The following is a 19918-nucleotide window of genomic DNA, read 5'->3' on the forward strand; positions in this document are numbered from 1 at the left end:
GAAAAATTCTAAAAAATAGGGTATAAATAATTTTTACACGTCATTAAGTAATGGTATATGTTCAAATTTATTGCCATGGAGAATTTTAGACTATATGAAGCAAATTCAAAATGTGCTGCGATTGCTATGTGACTGTAATGTTTGTTTACTCGATGTGTAGCCCTGCTTGCCCTAGAGCTTGCTCTGTCTGTAGACCAGGCTGGCTTTGAACTTGGATTAAGTCCTCCTGCCTTTGCCTCCCGGGTGGTGGGATTCTAGGTGTAAGCTACCAGACCTTGTTTTGTTTGTGTGTTTGTGTGTTTGTGTGTGTGGGTGTGTGTGTGTGTCTGTTTGTCTGTGTATTTTGAGATAGGGTTTTAAACTCCCATCCCTTTGATTCTTCCTCCTGAGTGCTAGGATTAAATGTGTATGCCTGGTTCTGGTTTAATTTTTTATATGAGTATTTTTGGTTTAAATGAACATGACTTTTTTTTTTTTTTTTTTCTTGGTTCTTTTTTTCGGAGCTGGGGACCGAACCCAGGGCCTTGCGCTTCCTAGGCAAGCGCTCTACCACTGAGCTAAATCCCCAACCCCAAACATGACTTTTATGAAATGAATTTTTACAGGTATTTAGAGAAGTGTGTGTGTGTGTGTGTGTGTATGTGTGTGTGTGTGTGTGTGTTTGTTTGTTTGTGTGTGTGTTTTGGTTTGGTTTGGTTTGTTTGTCTTGTCATTTTTGTTTTTGAGGCAGATTTTACTATATAGCTCTGCTTGGCCTGGAACTCAGTAAGTTGACCATGCTGGACTCAAACTCCAAAGGATTTACCTGCTTCTGTCTTCTGTTGTGTGATTAAAGGGATGCTTCAGCACACCCAGCTTAAAGAAAGATTAAAAACATATTTTTAGTTGGTGTTGCATGCCTTTAATCCCAGGAGTTGGGAGGCAGAAGCAGGTAAGTTCAAGGCCAGCCGGGTCTACAGGGTAAGTTCCAGGACAGAGCTACAAAGAGAGACCCTGTCTTGGAAAAAAAAACCAAAAAACAAACCTTGTTTGTGTTTGTGTGTGTATGTGCCATGACACACATATATATGAAGGTTGGAAAATAGCTTGCAGGTGTCAAATCTCTTTTCCTATGGATACTAGGAATGGCATATAAGGTTGTCAGGTGTGACCATCCCACAGATCCCAAGAGAGGATAATGTTTATGCAAATATTATTAGTTTCTACATCCCTTATAAGATACAGAATCCCTTTCCTTCTTAATGAGATAGGGTCTTGCTCTGTAGTGCTGGTTGGCTCGGAACTTGCTGTGTAGACTAGGCTGGGCTCTAGCTTGTCTTGAATTTTCCATTATGCCCTGATACCCATCTCAATACTTTCTAGGACAAACAGCTTGCTGGGTAGGCGATTCTTTGTCAGTAAACATGCCATGTAGGCTATTTTTCAGATGACTTCAGCTATTCTGTTACCCAGATAGGAGTAGAGTGGGAGGCTTGAATCGCTGTCTGCCACACAGTGGAATGAATGCAGTTTCGTTGGCATGGGGCATGGACTGTAGTGCTGTCTTGGTCCTTTTACTTATTCTGGCTTTGGTGTGTATGAAGTCGTTTTCTTCATGCCTAGGGAATTTTTGTCTTGTTTTCTTTCTCCCCTGTCAGTGTTAGATGAAATTCACATCCTTATACATGCTAAGTTTGTTTTCCACCACTGAGCTATACTTTCAACTGGGGAATACAGTTTTCTTACACTATTTCCTAGGGAAAACTTTTGTCTCACTCTTCCGTGCAGAAGGCACTCTGCTAGGCACCCTCATATGCACAACGAAAGAGCTTTTGTCTTCCGAAGGCGCAGGCTGCCCGGCAGTTGTTTATGGAGTTAACTGATGCAAACATGGATGCTCAGTATTCTAGAGGAGATAAAGCTGGCCCTGTGGCTTTGGATATTCATGTGGAACAGCGGACTCTTTTTTTTTTTTTTTTAAAGTTTTATTTATTTTATGTATACGAGTACACTGTATCTTTCTTCAGACACACTAGATCCCATTACAGATGGTTGTGAGCCATCATGTGGTTGCTGGGAATTGAACTCAGGACCTCTGGAAGAGCAGTCAGTGCTCTTAACCGCTGAGCCATTTCTCCAGCCCTGGAACCGCGGACTCTTGCATAGCATTTCCTAGAGTTTTAGTTGGACTCGGGTAAAGATCATCAGGTGTAAAAGTTAATAATGTGTTTTAGAAATTAGGTTATGGGTCACAGAGTTGAATACATAGGTGGAAGAAGACTTGGAAATGACATATTGAGGGAAAATTAATAATGAGTGCAGCGCCCAGCAGTGAATGGCATATTGTAGGTCCTCATCAAACTTGGCCTTCTCTTACAAAAAGAAAGAGGAGGAAAAAGTCTTATCTGTGTGGGTGTGCATGCATGCTACAGCGTGTATAGAGCTCAGTGGACCACTGGCAGGAGTCAGTTTTCTCTCTTGCCACCATGTGGGTTTTGAGGATCAAACTAGGTCAGGCTTGGTGGCAGGAGCCTTTACCCACTGAGCCATCTCACTAGCCCTAAACTGGCTTCGTTCTAATTCCAAAAACTAAAGCAGTCTCCCAGGCAATTAATTTTTAGATTGATTTAATAAAAAGATGAGGTATATTTATGAGATTCCTTTCCCCTTTCCTTTCCGTGTGTGTGTGTGTGTGTGTGTGTGTGTGTGTGTGTGTCTGTGTGTGTGTGTTTTGATTTTTGAGGCAGGGTCTTACTATTCCTAGCTGACCTGGAATTTATTCTGTAGACCAGGCCAGTCTTGAACTCACAGAGATTCACCTGCTTCTGCTTACCAAGTGCTGGGATTAAAAGCATGCAATTTTCAGGCCAGCCCCTGGATAGTTTTCTAAATTAGAAATATAAAAACCAAAGTACTTTGTAGGAATCAATGCCTAATACTGATGTACACCCAATTTTTTGTAACCATTTTTTCCCTCAGAGGACGATCTATTGAGTGGAGTATTAGAATCCTGGAAGAAGTGTGTTCTGCACTAGGTGGGGCAATGGCCCAAGTCCCAACTGCTTACTCGTTTGATGCCCCCACCGACTTTATCAACTTTTCATCTTTGGATGCTGAAGAGGACACTGAAAATATAGACTCATGGTTTGGTAAGTGGCGCTTTTTCTTTTGTTTGTTTTTGTTTTGTTTTCAAGACCTGATTTCACTGTATGTGTACCTCTGGCCATCCTGGAACTTGCTTTTAGACCAGGCTGGCTTTGAATTCACAGATACCCTGCTTATGCCTCCCGAGCACAGGCATTAAAGATGGGCGACACCCACCTGCTGTTGCTCTGCCGTTTTAAGGGTTAGTGTCTTGCTTGATGAGGACATTTCAAGAGCATAAGGGCTGGAGAGATGGCTCAGCAGTTAGGAGCCCTGGCTGTTCTCCCCAAACCCACTGTGGCAGCTCTCAGGTGTCCTGGCTCCCGTTTCAGAGGATTCAATACTTTGTTCAGGCCTCAACAGCACAGGCGTGTACATGGTGCACACATGTATATGTGGGCAAAACACCCATACATATAAAATAAATTAATAAAGTTAAACACATTGAAGAACAAGACTGCAAAACAGTAAGTAGCCTATACATTCTCCATGATTTAAAAGAAAAACAGTTCACTTTGAACTACAGAAGTCTCAGTTCACAGGTGAAATTAGGTTTGTTTTTGAGACAGGGTTTCAGCCTGTCTCCCAGACTGGCCTGGAACTATTGGCAGTCTTCCTGCCCTCTCCGCCTCTGAAATGCTGGTATTGCCGTGGAAAACCACCCTGCCAAGCCTCCCCCCCCCCCCCCCCCCCCTCTCTCTCTCTTGTTTTTTGAGGCCAGATTTCTCTGTATAGCCCTGGCTGTGCTGGAACTCGCTCTGTAGACCAGGCTGGCCTCTGCCTCCCGAGTGCTGGGATTAAAGGCCTGTGCCACCACTGCCCCAGTACTTTTTTTATAAAATGGAAACATCATCTTTCCTAATAATTTATTATACTACAATTCCACAGAAACAAACAAACAAGACAATTCCAAAAAATAAGGTAAACTTCCCGAATTTTCCTGCCTTCTCTGTTGAAAGCGCTGTGCTTCTCTTTTCTGAGTCCAACTTTGGTGTCTGTGCTGCTAAAGCAGCAGACTCCTGGCCTGCCCGCCCACTGCCTTTCTGCTCTCCTGTTCTCTTCCGTCTGTCCTTCCTTCCGTCTGTCCTTCCTTCCTTCCTTCCTTCTTTCCTTCCTTCCTTTCTTCTTCTCTCTTTTTTTTTTAAAGACTTATTTATTTATTTTATGTATATGAGTACACTGTAGCTGTCTTCAGATACCAGATCTCATTACAGATGGTTGTGAGCCACCATGTGGTTGCTGGGGATTGAACTCAGGACCTCTGGAAGAGCAGTCAGTGCCTTAACCACTGAGCCATCTCTCCAGCCCGGTAGGGTTTTTTTTTTTTTTGTTTTTTGTTTTTGTTTTTTTTTTTTTTAATAAGGCACTTTTTCACTGCATCACCCAATTTGGACTTGAACTCGCTGTATAGCCCAGGATGTCCTGGAACTAAAACTCTTCTACCTTCCAGCTCCCCAAAGCTTGGATTATTGATGCATAGTAACACACCCATTTTATAGATGTTTGACCTTTTGAGGAGGGAGGTTCAATTTTAAAAAAACTTACAGATGAATTTAGAAGAAAATACAAAAAAAGATGTCATAAATATATATACATGTATGTAATCTTTTATTTGCTATAATAAAACATTTACAAATGTGTTTATGAGTTATAAGAATTTATTAAAACATACACACTGCGTATGGCGTTATACAGAAAGATGTGTAAGCATTGTTGAAAGCAATATTAAATCATAACTGTGAAATGGGCTGTAGTTCCGCCTAAGCTGCTGTAAGAGTTGCACAGCTTTCACTGTCACGGGGAGCCACGTGGGCTTTTGACTGACTGAGAGTCCGTGCTCTAACCCTTGAGCTCATGTCAGCTGATGTTGACACCGTTAGGAATGGACTGTGAATAGAGGTTAATAGTAGTTTACAATTCAGAATGACAAACACTCAGAGTGTAGGTATATAAGGGCCATCCAGATGAAGTAGGGTTCAAGCTTGTCTATCCTGGTGCTGATCACATTAAACTTAACACCATTGTCATTTAGGCATACACTGAACCTGACACCTCAACATCCCACCAGCCTTAAATTTCTCTGGTGTGTGTGTGTGTGTGTGTGTGTGTGTGTGTGTGTGTGTGTGTGTGTGTATCTGTTGTATATGTGTGTGTGTGTTTCTGTGTGTGCGTGTGTATGTGTGTGTGTTGTGTGTGTATTGTGTGTCTGTGTGTATGTGTTTCAGCGTGTGTAGTTTTTGTTAGTCACTGAGACGCTTGTATCTCAGTCAAGATGTTGAATGACTCTGAAATCACAAAGATCCCATGTTGCCCTTGTATTTTATTCTACTTTTACATATTTACTTACGTTTGCGATGGGTCTTGCTGTGTCTGTTTCTGAGGCTGGCTTTAAACTCCATCTCCTGACTGGATTGTGCCTGGCTTGCTATGATACCTCTGGCCTCAGGCTGTTCAATTGTTGGAGACAGAGTCAAATCTGGCCTTAAGGTTTCCAACCTGTACCTCCCTCGTGCTGGAAATTGAGTCTTAGTTCATTTTTTAATTTAATTAATTTATTTTTGTTTTTATGTTTTGGAGCAAGGTCTCATGTGTCTCAGGTTGGCCTTGAACTCACTGAGTGTCTGAGGATGGTTTTGAACTTTATAGTGGAGAACACTACCACCCTCAGTTATGCAGTGCTTAGGGCTGCAGTAGATTCTTGTGCATGGTAGGCAAGCACTCCACCAAACTGAGCACTTAAAAAGTTTAATTATGTATATGCATGGGTATCTTTTTTGAGTATATGTATTTGTAAGTGTGTTTGCCTACAAAGACAAGAGAGAGAGATATTGGATCCTTTGAAACTTGATACGGTTTTGATAACCATGCTCATATCTTCTGAAGAGGATTACATACTCCTAAATACTGAACTCTCCAGCCTTCCCAAAATAATTTTTAAATAGAGACATGGTATTAACAACCTAACCCAGAAACAGATGAGACAGTCTGATTTGAGTTCTGTGGTACAAACCTAAAACCAGACCCCCTCCCCTGTACCCTCCTAAAAATAATGTTTTAAACATTTTAAATTTTATTTATGTGTACATATTTCTGTGTGAATGAGTGCGGTACCCATGGAGGCCAGGTGAGGGACCTGAGATGATGGAGCCTAATTTATAGGTACTTATGGGCTGCCTGACATGGGTGCTATGAACTAAACTTGGGTTTTCTGCAAGAGCAGCAAGTGCTCTTAACCATTGAGCCATCTTACCAGTTCTCAGCTTGTAGATATTATTTTGATATAAAGTTATTAAACTGTGAGTCCAGTTGTTGATGAGGCCTCTTCATTTAGTCCTTTCTCTTGTCTCCCTCTTCCTCATTAAGAGGCATTAACATCAGTCTGTGGTAGGAACAAAAATGACTGTCGTAGCTGCACTTACCGCTTACAATACAGAGTCTAAATGAGATGGTGTCTGGTATTTTCTAGGGAAGGAATTCAGTGGTACCCCCAGTGTAGGGCCCTTTTGAAGGAAGGACAGTTAAGGGGGCCTACTGTCCTAGGGAGGTCTTGTCCATGCCCCAAAGCACTGCAACTCAGAGGTAGCCCCCAGACTGCCCGAAGATTCCTTTTTACAAGTTTTCTCTATGTTCCCAATAGCCACAGAAAGGAGATACTAACATAGCAATTTTAATGAAATTAAATACAGGGTCTGGAAGAAAAAAAAATAATCCTATTCTTCAAACACCATCTTAGCTGCAGTATATTTCTTTTCTTTCAGCCTGTCACATCTTTTCACACGGTTATAATCAGAATGTCCATGCATGGTGTAGTTATTCAGGACTTGCTGCGCTCCCGTGGCCGGGCACGGTGTGCTGTTGCTGGAGAAGATTGTTTTTTCGCCAGCTTTAGTCACAGTAGAACCCAAGATAAAACTTCACAAAACTTTGTTCTGCTCCACTCTCACACACCCCACGCACGCTCTATGAATAGGAGCGGTCCCTGGTAATCTTACAGTTCCTGGTGGCCAAATTTCTTCAAGGGCACCGTGATGGATTTAAATGGTAGATAAGAGCAGATATCTTAACAGAGGTAGGAGTGTCTCAGCACAGGATCTGCAGCTGTCCCTCTCTGGAAGACGCTGGGTGCTGCCATGCTTTGGGATAGGTTTGCAGTCTGCCCTGATGTGTAGAGGCCCATAGGGCTTCCTTTAGTTGCTAGTGTTGTTTGCTAACAGTGCTGCAAATGGATTCCTCCCCATTTTAACGCATGCCTCTCCTCTGCTTTGCTTCCTTACTGATTATTTCACAGACGAGAAGGCCAACTTGGAGAACAAGTTTCTTCGGCAGAGTGGAATAGGAGAACCTTTTCAGGGGAAGACGTCCTTGAGAAAAGCCAAACTTCAACAGGGCTGTGTCACACCGTTGAAGGCAGGTAAGGAGACACAGCTTAGACAGGAGCCTGAGGGGAGCTGAGGGGAATCACCAGACACTGGAATTTTGGTTTGTTAGTGAAATGTGTGAATTCAGTTCATGTAAATGTACTCTGTTTCCTGAGACAGGAAGAGCAGTCAGTGTCTCAACTGCTGAGCCATCTCTCCAGCCACAGCACATAGCTTTCATAAACAGGCCTTCTGTATAACTTTACCTGAGTTAAGGCTACCATGCATAGGAATGATAATATTACATGTGTGTGATACGTATGATTTTCATTTTGAATTCTGTAGTCACATATACATGCTATGCATACCAGATTACATATACAAATATCATATATGTATATAATTTCTGATTTTCTTGAGATTTGAGTAATAATGGTTTTATTCCTCATTTGGGGGGGCTATTAATTTGATTAAAAATATTTATTGTGGTGCTGGAGAGATTGCCTAGTGGTTAGAGCACTGTCTGTTCTTCTGGAGGACCCAGGGTTCAATTCCCATCACCTACATGGTGACTCACTGCCGTTTGTAACTGTGGCTGTTTTAGGGTATTCTGCAGTAGTCTGACTAGGTTTTTGGTCTCTCGTAGTTGATAACACTTACTACAAAGAGACAGAAAAGGAAAATCTTCAGAAGCAATCTATCCCATCAAATGATTGTCCTTCCCTGAATGCTAAGAGAGCTGTGACAGGAACTACTCCCATCCAGCCTCAGAGGTAAGAGTGGGCACAAAAGTGGATAGTTCTGGTTCTGCTCAGTCAGTGTAGTGACTGGGTCATCTGTGTCATACAGTTGGATCCCTTCCGTTCCTTCAGCACTTAGGGATTGGAGCCTGCAGGTTTGACTTACAGCTAAAGGCGTATAGACTTGGTCAAAGCCAGGATTCAAACTCGTCAGTCTGAGTTTTAAAATCTGGGTATGGATAAAATTGTTTTTATGTGTGTTATGTGCATTCACGGTGGCTGTGGAGGTGGGAAGGGTGTCAGGCCTCCTGAAACTGGAGTCGCAGAGTTGTGAGCCCTCATGGATGCTGAGAGTAGAGCCACCGAGTCATCGCTCCAGCCCTCAAACGCCTGTCTTCGTTTCTTAGTATTACAGAAGCTTCCTCGTGGTTCTGCTTGTGTATGTCTTCTACTTTATTTTTATTCTATTTTCATCTTTTATTATTCATGCTTAATATTTTGTGCTGCAAGAGTTTAAACAAAATAGGTATGCTAAGCAAAGCACACTTTCTACTATGGGATTACATTCCAGCCCTTATTTAAAATTCTAAAATTACATTTATGTATTTTTATTCTTTGTGTGTATGACCTTGAACACATGGACAATAGTTGAAGTGTGGGAACAGGGACTGGAAAGTAAGGGGTTGGGGATTGGGGATTGATGAAAACAGAATCTATGATGATGCCCAGACTTCAGACTCTGGAGACCAGCATCAGAGTGCAGATCTAACTTTATCACGTATTACATAAGCTGGGGAGGTAAACCTTTGCTCTTAGTCCTTCTAGGCCAGTCTTGTACCACTGATCTATATCCCAGTACTCACTCAAGTATCTTTATTATTTTAACTGTTTTAAAATTTGAGACAGGTTCTCACTGTGTAGCTGTGACTGGCCTGGAACTTGATGTATAGACTAGGCTAACCTCAACCCCTGCCCCCTTACATCTGTTTTTGCTTGCTTATTCTTTGAGACGGGGTTTCTCTGTGTAGCCATGGTTTTCTTAACTCATCTTCTAGAGCAGTCTGGCCTTGAACACTAGGACTAAAAGGACATACTATCTCACACCAGGGTTCCTTAGACTTCCTGAGTGTTGAGATTATAATAGAATGACCCTGTGTAGTCTGTTTGGTTGGTGCTTTTAAAAATCTAACTTACAAACCACCAGCATATTTAAATAGCAGGATTTTATGGTTGGGAATAACAGGTTTTCAGAAACATTAGATTAACAGAGAGTACATAATAAAGGTTTTATTGGCCTTTTAGTTGATTTACTTTCTGAAGAAAATTCTACATCTGTAGAAATTGTATTCATAAGATAAATTGTGTCATTTCTACCATAGAAGATCTGTTAGACTCTCCGCTCAGAAGGATTTGGAGCAGAAAGAGAAAAACCATGTTGCCTCTGTTGAAATGAAAGCCGAGAGATGCACTGCTCACACGACTGATTATCCCCCCAACAAGAAAATGAAAGTGTGAGTACCTGCCCCCACCTGGGCACTGGGTTCTTTCCTGAGTTGAGGGTTACAAAGTAAAATTACCAAGGGTCCATCTGCAGTCTGCTTGGTGTTCCTGAAGGTTGGGAAACTCCAAAGCTACGTGTCCCTTCTAGCAGGTTTGTCTCCAGTGTTCCTCTGTGGCGGGGACTGACCAGAATCTATGGTGTTCATGCTTATGACTATTTTAATCAGGAGTGTGTTTCACCACAGGAATACTCCATGAGTGTCTAAATAATTTATGCACTTCACGGAAGTCAAACCCAGATTGCCGTTGGCCTTGGTCAGCTATCTATGGCGTCTTAGCTTGAGCTTCGTTATCAGAGGGTGACTGCTATATCTAGTCGGATCCCTGTTCAAGAGCGTACTGTCAGGAAAGGGAGGCCTTCCTCAGAGATGATACTTTTTATCTCAGTTCTTTGGACTGTCCGTCCCTTGGATCTCCCAGTCGCTGTAGAGGCAAGAGCAACACTTAGTTATGGCTGGGTTACTGCTGCTCTCAAATTTCCTAAGAAGCCAATCTTAGATGTCAGGAATGTCGTCCACTCTCTTCTGTTGGTTGACTTGATGACATAGAATCCTTGAATCCTGAAACACTGCTGGATGCCTCAGCTGACTTGAGGGCTTTCCCATGGTTGACCTGTTGGGGCTGTTGCTGTGTTGATCTGATGATGTGGTCAAAGAACCGTGTGTGGTTTAATCATGCTATTAGTCCCCAAAATGAGGGTGTGCTTTAGGGAACTGAAATTTAATTTTTCGTTCATTTTGAATCAAGTTCTCATAAAAAGAAACCGGAGGAAGAGGAGGAGGGCAGTGCTCCAGCTACTTCAAGAAAGGATGAAACTCTGGAGAGGGCCAAGGGCAAACACACTGTGCCTGCTGTGCCGCCTGCCAGGTACTGCTTTCCCAGAGTAAACCTGAGAGGGAGAACAGTAAATTACACATTGGTCTATCTTCAGTCCAGTTGGTACACCACACGTTTGGGAAGCTCTTAAAGGCTGTCTGTGACCTGAAAGGTGCTGAGGTAGACGGTAAGCAACATAAGATAATGGTTTAAGGCATTCACAGGACAAGAGCAGTACACATTCACCAGCCACACAGCCTTCCTTGAGCTTCCTTTACTCAGTAAATGGACGTGATTTTAGTCAGTAACCAACTTTGGGGTTTAGTTTTATTCCCTTGCCAAGAGATCATCGCAATGTTTTTCTGGAAAATCTTGTTTATGCTTTAATAGATAATGGTTGAATGAGTGATGATATTTATTGCCAGTTTTATTTCTGAAATTAAAAATCAAAAAGATTTGCAGTACCACCACCTTTTCGTTGTTTTTGTCGTATAGGCTGACCTTGCAATAACTGAGGATAGCCTTGAACTTCTGCTCTTGCTGCCTCTACCTCCCCGGTGCTGGAGTGGATAGGCAGTACCACAGCTGCTGTGCGTCCCACTGCAGATTAAACTTTGAACATGGTTTTGTGAGAGTAAAGTAAAGGGTGCTTAATATAATGTTTACCTGCAGGCCTCTGACAATTATTCAGTTATTAACATTCAATTATTAAGCAGCAGTGGTGGGGGTGTGGGTTCTCATGGTGGGTTAAATCAATGATTTACTGCTAGGGTTCCTTTCTCTCTTGCCAGAAGCCTCGCTTCTCACTTGCCAGGTAAGAGGGAGACTTGGAGCAGTTAACTTTTATTGAATCAGGAAAACAAAGTCATGCTTGCAGTAAGAAATACTTTTTATGGGGTTGGGGATTTAGCTCAGTGGTAGAGTGCTTGCTAGCGCGCAAAGGCCCTGGGTTCCGCCCCAGCTCCCAAAAAAAGAAAAAAAAAAAAAAAAGAAATACTTTTTACACAAGCAAATATACACAGACACTTGTACACTCATACACACATTCACATTTTCATTCTCATTCTCACACATTAACACGTTCATATTTTTGTTGGGCCTAACCACCTGTCTCATCTACTCCACAAGTATTTGTGCATATTTACATATACATACCTATACTTAGGTATATTTTATATGCGTGTGTGTGTGTGTGTGTGTGTGTGTGTGTGTGTGTGTGTGTGTGTGTGTGTGTGTGTGTGTGTATGATGGAGCAAAAGCCCAAGCGCCAGTGCAGAAAGAACTCATTCATTCTGGATGAAAAATAAGCTCCAACCTTTATTTCAGAGAGAAAGAAAAGGCTTCTCCCCTCTTATTGCTAAAAGAAAGAAGCCCAAGGGTGGAAGGGTAAAGCCCTGTACTTGTCAGTAAGAAACTTGCCTGCTCTCTCTGCTCTCTGTTCAGTTTCTCTCTCCTTTTGCCTCTCTCTCCTCAGCTCTGTAATAATAATGTCATCATTCCTAGTTTTACACTGTTTTTAGAAGAATAGATCACATGGTATTCCAAGCATCTTTTTTCAAACATTCACAGAAAGTTAAAGCATAAATTCTCATCATCACTTGACTAAGGAGTTAAAACAGATGTTTACCTGTGTTTCCACTCAGAGTTGTTATCTGACTAGACATTCACTGTGTCACTCGCTCCACAGGTTCATTAAAGTTAAAGACAGGGGCTGGAGCGATGGCTCAGCGGTTAGGAGCACTGACTGCTCTTGCAGAAGTCCTGAGTTCGATTCCTAGCAACTACATTGTTACTCACAACCATCTAACGGGATCTGATGCCCTCTTCTAGGGTGTCTGAAGACAGGGTACTCACATACATAAAATAAATCTTTTTTTTTTTAAATTAGTTAAAACTATAATTTTTTTTTTTTTTTTGTTCTTTTTTTCGGAGCTGGGGACCGAACCCAGGGCCTTGCGCTTCCTAGGCAAGCGCTCTACCACTGAGCTAAATCCCCAACCCCAAAACTATTATTCTTATGTCTAAGTTAACACAGTATGTCAAAAGGCAAATCATCTGTCTATTGTTTCATTAGTATTGAAATTTTGTATAGATAAACCCAGTCAATATTTGATCTTCTTTTTTTTGCACCTATAATAAGTCGTTCATTCATAGTTTATGGTCTTTAGTATCAGATAATAGTTTTACAGCCAGCCTAAGAGGAGTGTTTTCCTTGATTGTAATCTGTTTCATGCCTACTTTCTATCTTAGTACAATTAACTCGTGATACATGAAGGCTTGCAGGGTCCTAATTGAAACTCATTTTATAAAGGGCCCAATAATTACTAGTATAAATTTAGGAATTTATAGAATAATTATCAAGAATTAAATCATCTCTTTGCCTACATGGCATCACTACCACACGTCTTCACTGGTCTGCAGGAAATCTCAATAGGGTGGACTGATGCCCAGGGAATATTATACTAATTTAATATGACAGGAAAGACATATCAGTGGCAAGAATCCATCCTGAGATGAGATTTCTGAAAGCCTTGCAATTAAGAATTATCCATCGCAGACTGGGCAGCACGATGTGTCATCTCTAGAGTGTCACTTGTAGCCTTTACCCTTTCCTAGATGGTGCTGACAATCGACGGGCCTGGAGCTGGTGAGGTAACCCAGGCTGGCCTCGGATTCAGTCCTCTGGCTTTAGCCTCCCAAGTGCTGCAATTCTAAATGTGGCTTTCTGGCTTTTTAACTTAGCTCTTCCTGTGCCATAAAAGACGGTCATTGGTGTGAGTCTTCTGTGCTGTCTTACTATGTTGTGTATTTAGTTTTAGCAATTGTTCTCTGAAAATTTTATAATCTCTTGTGTAAAGTAGCCTCCTTTCCATGTTACCTAAGTGAGCCAACATCTCTTTCTGGTGGCTAAACTTTCGTTTTGGTAGATATCATAGGTTATAAACAGTCTACGAAGCAGCCTAAACCTTTTCCTTCGTCTCTGTCCTGATTGCGGTTTCTAGGGAGAAGACTGTAAAGAGTACTGAAGAGCAGGAGTTAGAGAAGAGTCTGAGAATGCAGCAGGAAGTGGTGGAGATGCGGAAGAAGAATGAAGAGTTTAAGAAGCTGGCTCTCGCAGGGCCAGGTCAGCTGGGCTCACTGACACTGAACATGAGGGTGCTTCTTAGAAATATGGTGGCTTTTTTTTTTTTTTTTTTTTTTTTTTGATCTCTATAGCAAGAACAAAATAAATAAAAATACAGTCAATTTGAGTAGTCAGCATAAGACAATGTGTTTATTTAAAATGGTGGCTATAAGTTCACCTGCACCTCAGGAGTTACCAGATTACCCAAACTTGTACTTTCCCAGACTGTTGTTCTTCTCTTGTGTTAGCTAAAGGATTGAGACAGATGACAGTCGGTCTGGCCAGTTTGTCATTTCCTTCTTCATACTAATGGCAGAGGGTAAGAAAGAGGTCTGTCACATTCAGTTGCAGTTAGAAGGAAAAACGTGACCGAATGCCGAGCTTGTAGACTCGCTTTGTTCTGGCATAGTTGTGTTGGCTCCAAAGCTAGAGTCCTGCTGATGGATGGAGAAGTACCTTGGGGTTTATAGGCTCCCCTCTTAGGATTCTGAATCAAATTTTGCGTTTATAGCCACTCTCTAGGGGCTGGATTTTCAGTGTATGGAGTATTTGATTAGAATTTGTAATACCCTGGGTTCCATCTCCAACACTATTTAAAAAAGGAAGGGTATGAGATCATGACTTTATCAGAGCTATGACTACGTTCTAACCGTGGGCTCCTCTCCTTACCTCATTTGCCTCTGAACCAAGGCTTCAAGCCCAATACAACTCAGTCATAAACCTAGATCCACAGTAACAGAAACACGGAAAGGATTAGAATTGTAAAGGAACTCACTGATGATCTCTCTTCTTAATGCTAACTGTGTGTTTTCCTCTGTTCCTCAGGGCAACCTGTGAAGAAATCCACCAGCCAGGTTACCAAGACAGTTGACTTTCACTTCCTCACAGATGAGAGAATCAAACAACATCCCAAGAGCCAGGAAGAGTATAAGGAAGTGAACTTCATGTCCGAACTTCGAAAGCATTCTTCCACTCCTGTAAGTGAGCATTCTTATTACTAATTTAGTAGAACTCAGCTGTAGCATTTTTGGTTGTTATCTACAATAGGATGATTGAGGGAGGCTTACTCTTTGAATTAATATAGATACAAATTCCCTGTGAACTCTGTGGCTGTCAACAGAACACTCCTCTGGGAAAGCATGTTTCCAAGTTGGTGTAAAAATTAAGACGGGACATAAAGCAAATTTGTGTGGCACATTTGAGTGGCCTCCTCCCACCCGTCAGGCTCAGGCGTAGAGAAGTGTGGAAAGGCGTGCACCACCACCATCTGGCTTTATTGTTGTTGTTTTAATGTTCAAGAATACTAGGTGCGCCTCTAAGTGTGAAGCCAGCCCTCCAGCCTCCTCTGTTGGGTTTTTGTTTTTCTTGTTTTTAAGACAGGATCCCAGTTAGTCTAGGCTTGCCTCAAACTCGAGGGTGACCTTGAAGTCTTGATCCTTCTGCCTTCACCCCCCTGTGATGGATGGTGGGTGTACACCACCAGTCCTGACTTCAGGCACTGTTGTATTTTCCTTTTACTATTTGTGTTTATACCTATATGTCTTGTGAGTATGTGTCATGTAGATGTGGGTGATGGTGGAGGCCAGAAGACGGAGTGGGATTCCACCTGACAAGTGGAGTTTGAGGGTTTGAGTTGAAGTATGTCTGATCTACATAGTGAGTTCCAGGCTAGCCAGGGCTATGCAGAGAGACCTGTCTAAAAAAACTCACCAAAAATAGATAAAAAGTTAATGATGCCCTTTAATGATGGGTGGGCTTTGCAACAGTCACTGTGAGGGAATGTATATATGGAGAGATGCTAAGCTAGGCTTCTGCCTGACCTGATGCTGGCCCAGCAGCCCATACCAGCAGTGTATGTTTGGTTTTTCTTTCCCATTCCCTTTGAATTTTAAGAAAACTTGATCTAGATTGGTTCAAAACATTTATGTACTTGGGAAACGGCATGTGTACTATTACCAAGCAGTCTTGTAATGATAAAGGGCTGGTAAGCCAGTGTAGGTCTGGCGCTCGGAGCGCCTGTGCTGAGTGTGGGGCTTGCAGAAGCTCTCGCCTCATTTGCTGAACAACTTTTCTTTTCACAGGCCCGAGGGACCAGAGGATGTACCATCATTAAGCCTTTCAATCTGTCCAAAGGAAAGAAAAGAACATTTGACGAAGCAGCGTCTACATATGTGCCCATTGCACAGCAGGTTGAAGCCTTCCACAAACGAACCCCTAATCGATACCATCTGAGGAACAAGAAGGACGAGAGTGAGTTCCTCCCAGCACCTCGCTGGCCAAAGCCCCTTGTCCAGTCACCGGCACAGCAGGGTGATTGTTCAAAGGCAGGGTAGGAGGGTGAGGGGAACGGTGCAGACGCTGGTAAGTATGTGTAGATTTGGTAGTGAACAATGAAAGGATTTTAATTATTTCTGTCTTTATGAAAGGAATTTCTACAAGAAGATTAAGGAAGTCTAAAGATGGGAAATAATGTAAAAATAACTTATCAGGAAAATATGACAAAGCTGAGTTGGTGATGCTTGCTTTTTTTTTTTAAAGATTTATTTATTTATTATATATGAGTACATTGTAGCTGTCTTCAGACACACCAGAAGAGGGCAGCAGATCTCATTATAGATGGTTGTGAGCCACCATGTAGTTGCTGGGATTTGAACTCAGGACCTCTGGAAGAGCAGTCAGTACTCTTAACCACTGAGCCATCTCTCTACTCTAACCCCCGATGCTTGCTTCTAATCCCAGCATTTGGGAGGTAGGGGCTCAAGTCCAGCTTGGTCTAAACAGTAATTTCGAGGGTGCCTGGGCTGCACAGAACTAACTGGTCTCAAAACAAAACTGAATATGGCTAGTATTTTGGGTAAAATGGGATGTGTTTTGGGGTATCTACACATCTCTTCTGTTTCGTATTGTGTAGCACTTTGCTTTAGGTGGCCCTGTGACTTGCTTTAAATACAGTATTTCTCTTTTCTTTTGCCAGTGCTGGAGATTCAGCCTAAGACCTGTGCACGCTAGCAAGCACTCTGCCAATGTGCTACTTTCTCAACCCTAAATACAGTATTTCCCAGTATTGTTGCTATGTTCTAATATTTTAAACTATGAAAAAGTGATTCTTTTTATCCCTATAGAATTAAGTTTCCACCTAGCCAAGGCTTCACAGTCAAATTCTTTTTCAAAAGAGAAGCCAGTAAGTAAATTAGATAATTAATATTTCTCACTGTTATATAAGGTCTAGATAGGATAATTCCTTCTAGGCAATTATGAAAATCAATAGGTTTATTATTGACCAGGGAACCCAATACCTTTTGTAAGTGTTCACAATGCTCTAAGTCATTGGTTCTTAACCTGTGAGTTGAGGCATCAGAGAACACAGATACTTAGATTACAGTTCATACCAATAGCAAAATTACAGTTATGAGGTAGCAACAAAAGTAATTTTATGGTTGGGGTCACAGTGACATGAGGAACTGTATTAGAAGGTCACAGCATTAAGAAGGTTGAGAGCCGCTGCTCTAAATAATGCTGTTGTCAGAGTTGTTCTCCCTCTTTGCCTCTAACTCTCCATAACTGTCCCCATTTGACTACCTGAACCCCCTTTCCCACCACTGTGTGGTGCAGCTATCTTATGAGGTTGGGTTGAAAGTTGAAATGTAGTAGCCATAAACTACTGATCCTTCTGGCTTGGCTTCCTAGCTGCCAGGATTACAGACATGGATCGCCATGCCTGACTTTACCATTTGACTTGCTATGAGTGGTGGCCTGGACGTTGTGATACAGATGTTTTGTGAAATTCATTATTCAGTGGTTTGCAAAGATCTAGTGTCTAAAAATTGTAAGAAAAACATCTGTCAACAACAAGCAAAATAGTTGGTGTTCTCCATAGAGGCCTATGCAGTGGCAAGGACCCCATCAGACAGGGCTACAGAGATGGCAGAAGAATTCACCCAGAAACTGTCTTCAATGACGATGACAGGAGGAAGGGAGGGAACATTTGTCAGGTTGAGTGGCATAAGCTGAGGTGAGCGTAGGAAAACAGATTGTCTCGTTTGTTTTTATCCAGTTGGTTCAGCACTTACAGGTGACCTGGATTGTGGGGAACTAAGCAGACATCTGTGATTTTGTTTTACAGGCTTGTTACCCTCCAAACCTGTGAACAAGATTGTACGAGACCCCCAGACCCCTATACTGCAGACCAAATACCGTGCAAGGGCTGTGACCTGCAAAAGTGCGGCAGAGAAGGAGGCCGAGGAGCTTGAGAAACTGCAACAGTAGGTCCCTGGCAGTGTTTGAGGAAGCTGGCAACACCCGCCTGCTTGCCTGCTTTCCGTCCTGTGGTGGCTGCTTTCCTCTTCGTGAAAATGCAAGCCACTTAGTGGGTCTGTAGGCTGTGCTCCTGTCTCTGACTGGAAGTGGGACTGTGTAGGTGCCCTGGAGCAGAATCTGACGGATTCTACATGCAATGCCATGGCGGTAGCAGAGCTACCTTTGGATTTAACTAGGGCTAAGGCTCGTTAGGGTAGACATCTCTTCCTCACCTTCAAAGGATTTGCAGCTTTACTCTTGGAAGAACCTGGAACTTAACTGAAATCAGCCTTGAAACTTGTCTCCTTAGACTTTCCCTAGACATTGTAGTACTGGGGTGAACCCAGGACCCTTGTTCATGTAAGACAAACAATGCTGTCGGGCTAAACCCCAGGCCTTTTTCATTATTAAAGCTTAAGTTTTCAAGTAGCGTCTCCCTAAGTTGGCTGGGCTGGCGGTGTCGCTGAGGTTTGTCTTGATTAGCCCAATTGCTCGCTTCTGCCTGAACTACTGGATTGTAGAGCATGTAGCCAGTCTTGGCCCTGTCTATCAGCTTTTTTTTAAAAAAGAGATTTATTTATTTTATGTAAGAGTACACTGTAGCTGTCTTCAGACACACCAGAAGAGGGCATCAGATCCGATTACAGATGGTTGTGAGCCACCATGTAGTTGATGGGAATTGAACTCAGGACGTCTGGAAGAGCGTCTCTTAACTGCTGAGCCATCTCTCCAGCCCCTCTATCAGCTTTTTTGTTTGTTTGTTTTCTTTTGTTTTTGAAGACAGGGTTTCATGTATCTTTCGCTGGCCTCAAAATAGCTATTAGCCGAAGATGGCTTTAATATTTTTTTTAATTTTATTTTATTTGTGGGAGTTTTGCTTGCATGCATGTCTATGTACCACTGGCATGCCTGGTGCCCAAGGAAGCCAGAAGAGGACATCAGAGCCTCTGGGACTGGAGTTACAGACAGACGGTTGTTAGCTGCTGTGTGGGTGCTGGGAAATTTTTGGGAGTAACCCCTGAGCCGTCTTTCTAGTCCCCCAAAGTTTGGGAACTTGAATTTCTGGTCCTCCTGTCTCTGCCTCAAGTGCTAGGATCACAGGCCCTGGCACTCATAGAGCCCGGAGCCCCAGCAGGGCTTAGGTAATATCCTTTAATCAGGAGGTGAACATGGCTACAGACAGGAGAAATTGTGCTGTTCATGGTGGATCCTCTTAGTGCTTAGTGATAGGCTTTCTTCTACTTTGTATCATTTTTATTTTAAAAAGCCTTTTGTGTTTGTTACAGATACAAATTCAAAGCACGGGAACTTGATCCCAGAATTTTTGAAAGTGGCCCCATCTTGCCCAAGAGACCACCTGTTAAGCCTCCTACCCAGCCTGTTGGTTTTGATTTGGAAATTGAGAAACGAATTCATGAGCGAGAGTCAAAGAAAAAACCCGAAGATGAACAATTTGAATTTCATTCCAGACCTTGCCCTACTAAGATCTTGGAAGATGTTGTGGTAAGAATTCTTGAGGGGTTAGGGGTTGGCAGAGGTGGCCTGCCTGTGACTGAATATCTGCCCAGAAATGTTCAAGTTGGTCCTGTAAGCCAGACACCAGCATATCACTGGAGGTGACAAAGAGGTACAGCAGAATTGGACTTCAAGTCTCATGAGAGAGGCAGCATGAGGTTAAATAATAGACATAGGAGCATGTGCTCTGCAAAGAGATGTGGTTTAAAGGGCTGCACAAGAGAAGCTGTGAGCGAGCGCCTGGTGGAGGAGGCAGCCTTTGACGATGTGCAGTAGAGTAGACATCCTCCTGCTGTCACTGTGTTGCTGTGATGGCTGACACTTGTCCCTCTTTCATACGGAGTCATCCCTTAGTATTTGCAAGATTGGTTTCAGAACTTCACATA

General features: G+C 42.5%; 1 protein-coding gene across 4 annotated transcripts in view; it reads left to right on the forward strand.

Annotated features, from left to right (window-relative positions):
* Window positions 1–19918, forward strand: part of Tpx2 (TPX2 microtubule nucleation factor) — a 40936-nt gene that overhangs the window by 14846 nt on the left and 6172 nt on the right. For all 4 annotated transcript variants that reach the window (XM_032904452.1, XM_032904455.1, XM_032904453.1 and 1 more), the window contains 10 exons: window positions 2959–3128; window positions 7412–7534; window positions 8128–8254; window positions 9601–9732; window positions 10529–10648; window positions 13600–13721; window positions 14547–14698; window positions 15803–15971; window positions 17845–17983; window positions 19304–19520. In XM_032904452.1, the coding sequence (XP_032760343.1) occupies window positions 3023–3128; window positions 7412–7534; window positions 8128–8254; window positions 9601–9732; window positions 10529–10648; window positions 13600–13721; window positions 14547–14698; window positions 15803–15971; window positions 17845–17983; window positions 19304–19520 (1407 nt within the window). In that variant the 5' untranslated portion in view covers window positions 2959–3022. The remainder of the gene's footprint in view (window positions 1–2958; window positions 3129–7411; window positions 7535–8127; window positions 8255–9600; window positions 9733–10528; window positions 10649–13599; window positions 13722–14546; window positions 14699–15802; window positions 15972–17844; window positions 17984–19303; window positions 19521–19918) is intronic.

The sequence above is a fragment of the Rattus rattus genome, chromosome 5, assembly GCF_011064425.1.
Source record: "Rattus rattus isolate New Zealand chromosome 5, Rrattus_CSIRO_v1, whole genome shotgun sequence".
In the NCBI taxonomy this organism is placed as follows: Eukaryota; Metazoa; Chordata; class Mammalia; order Rodentia; family Muridae; genus Rattus; species Rattus rattus.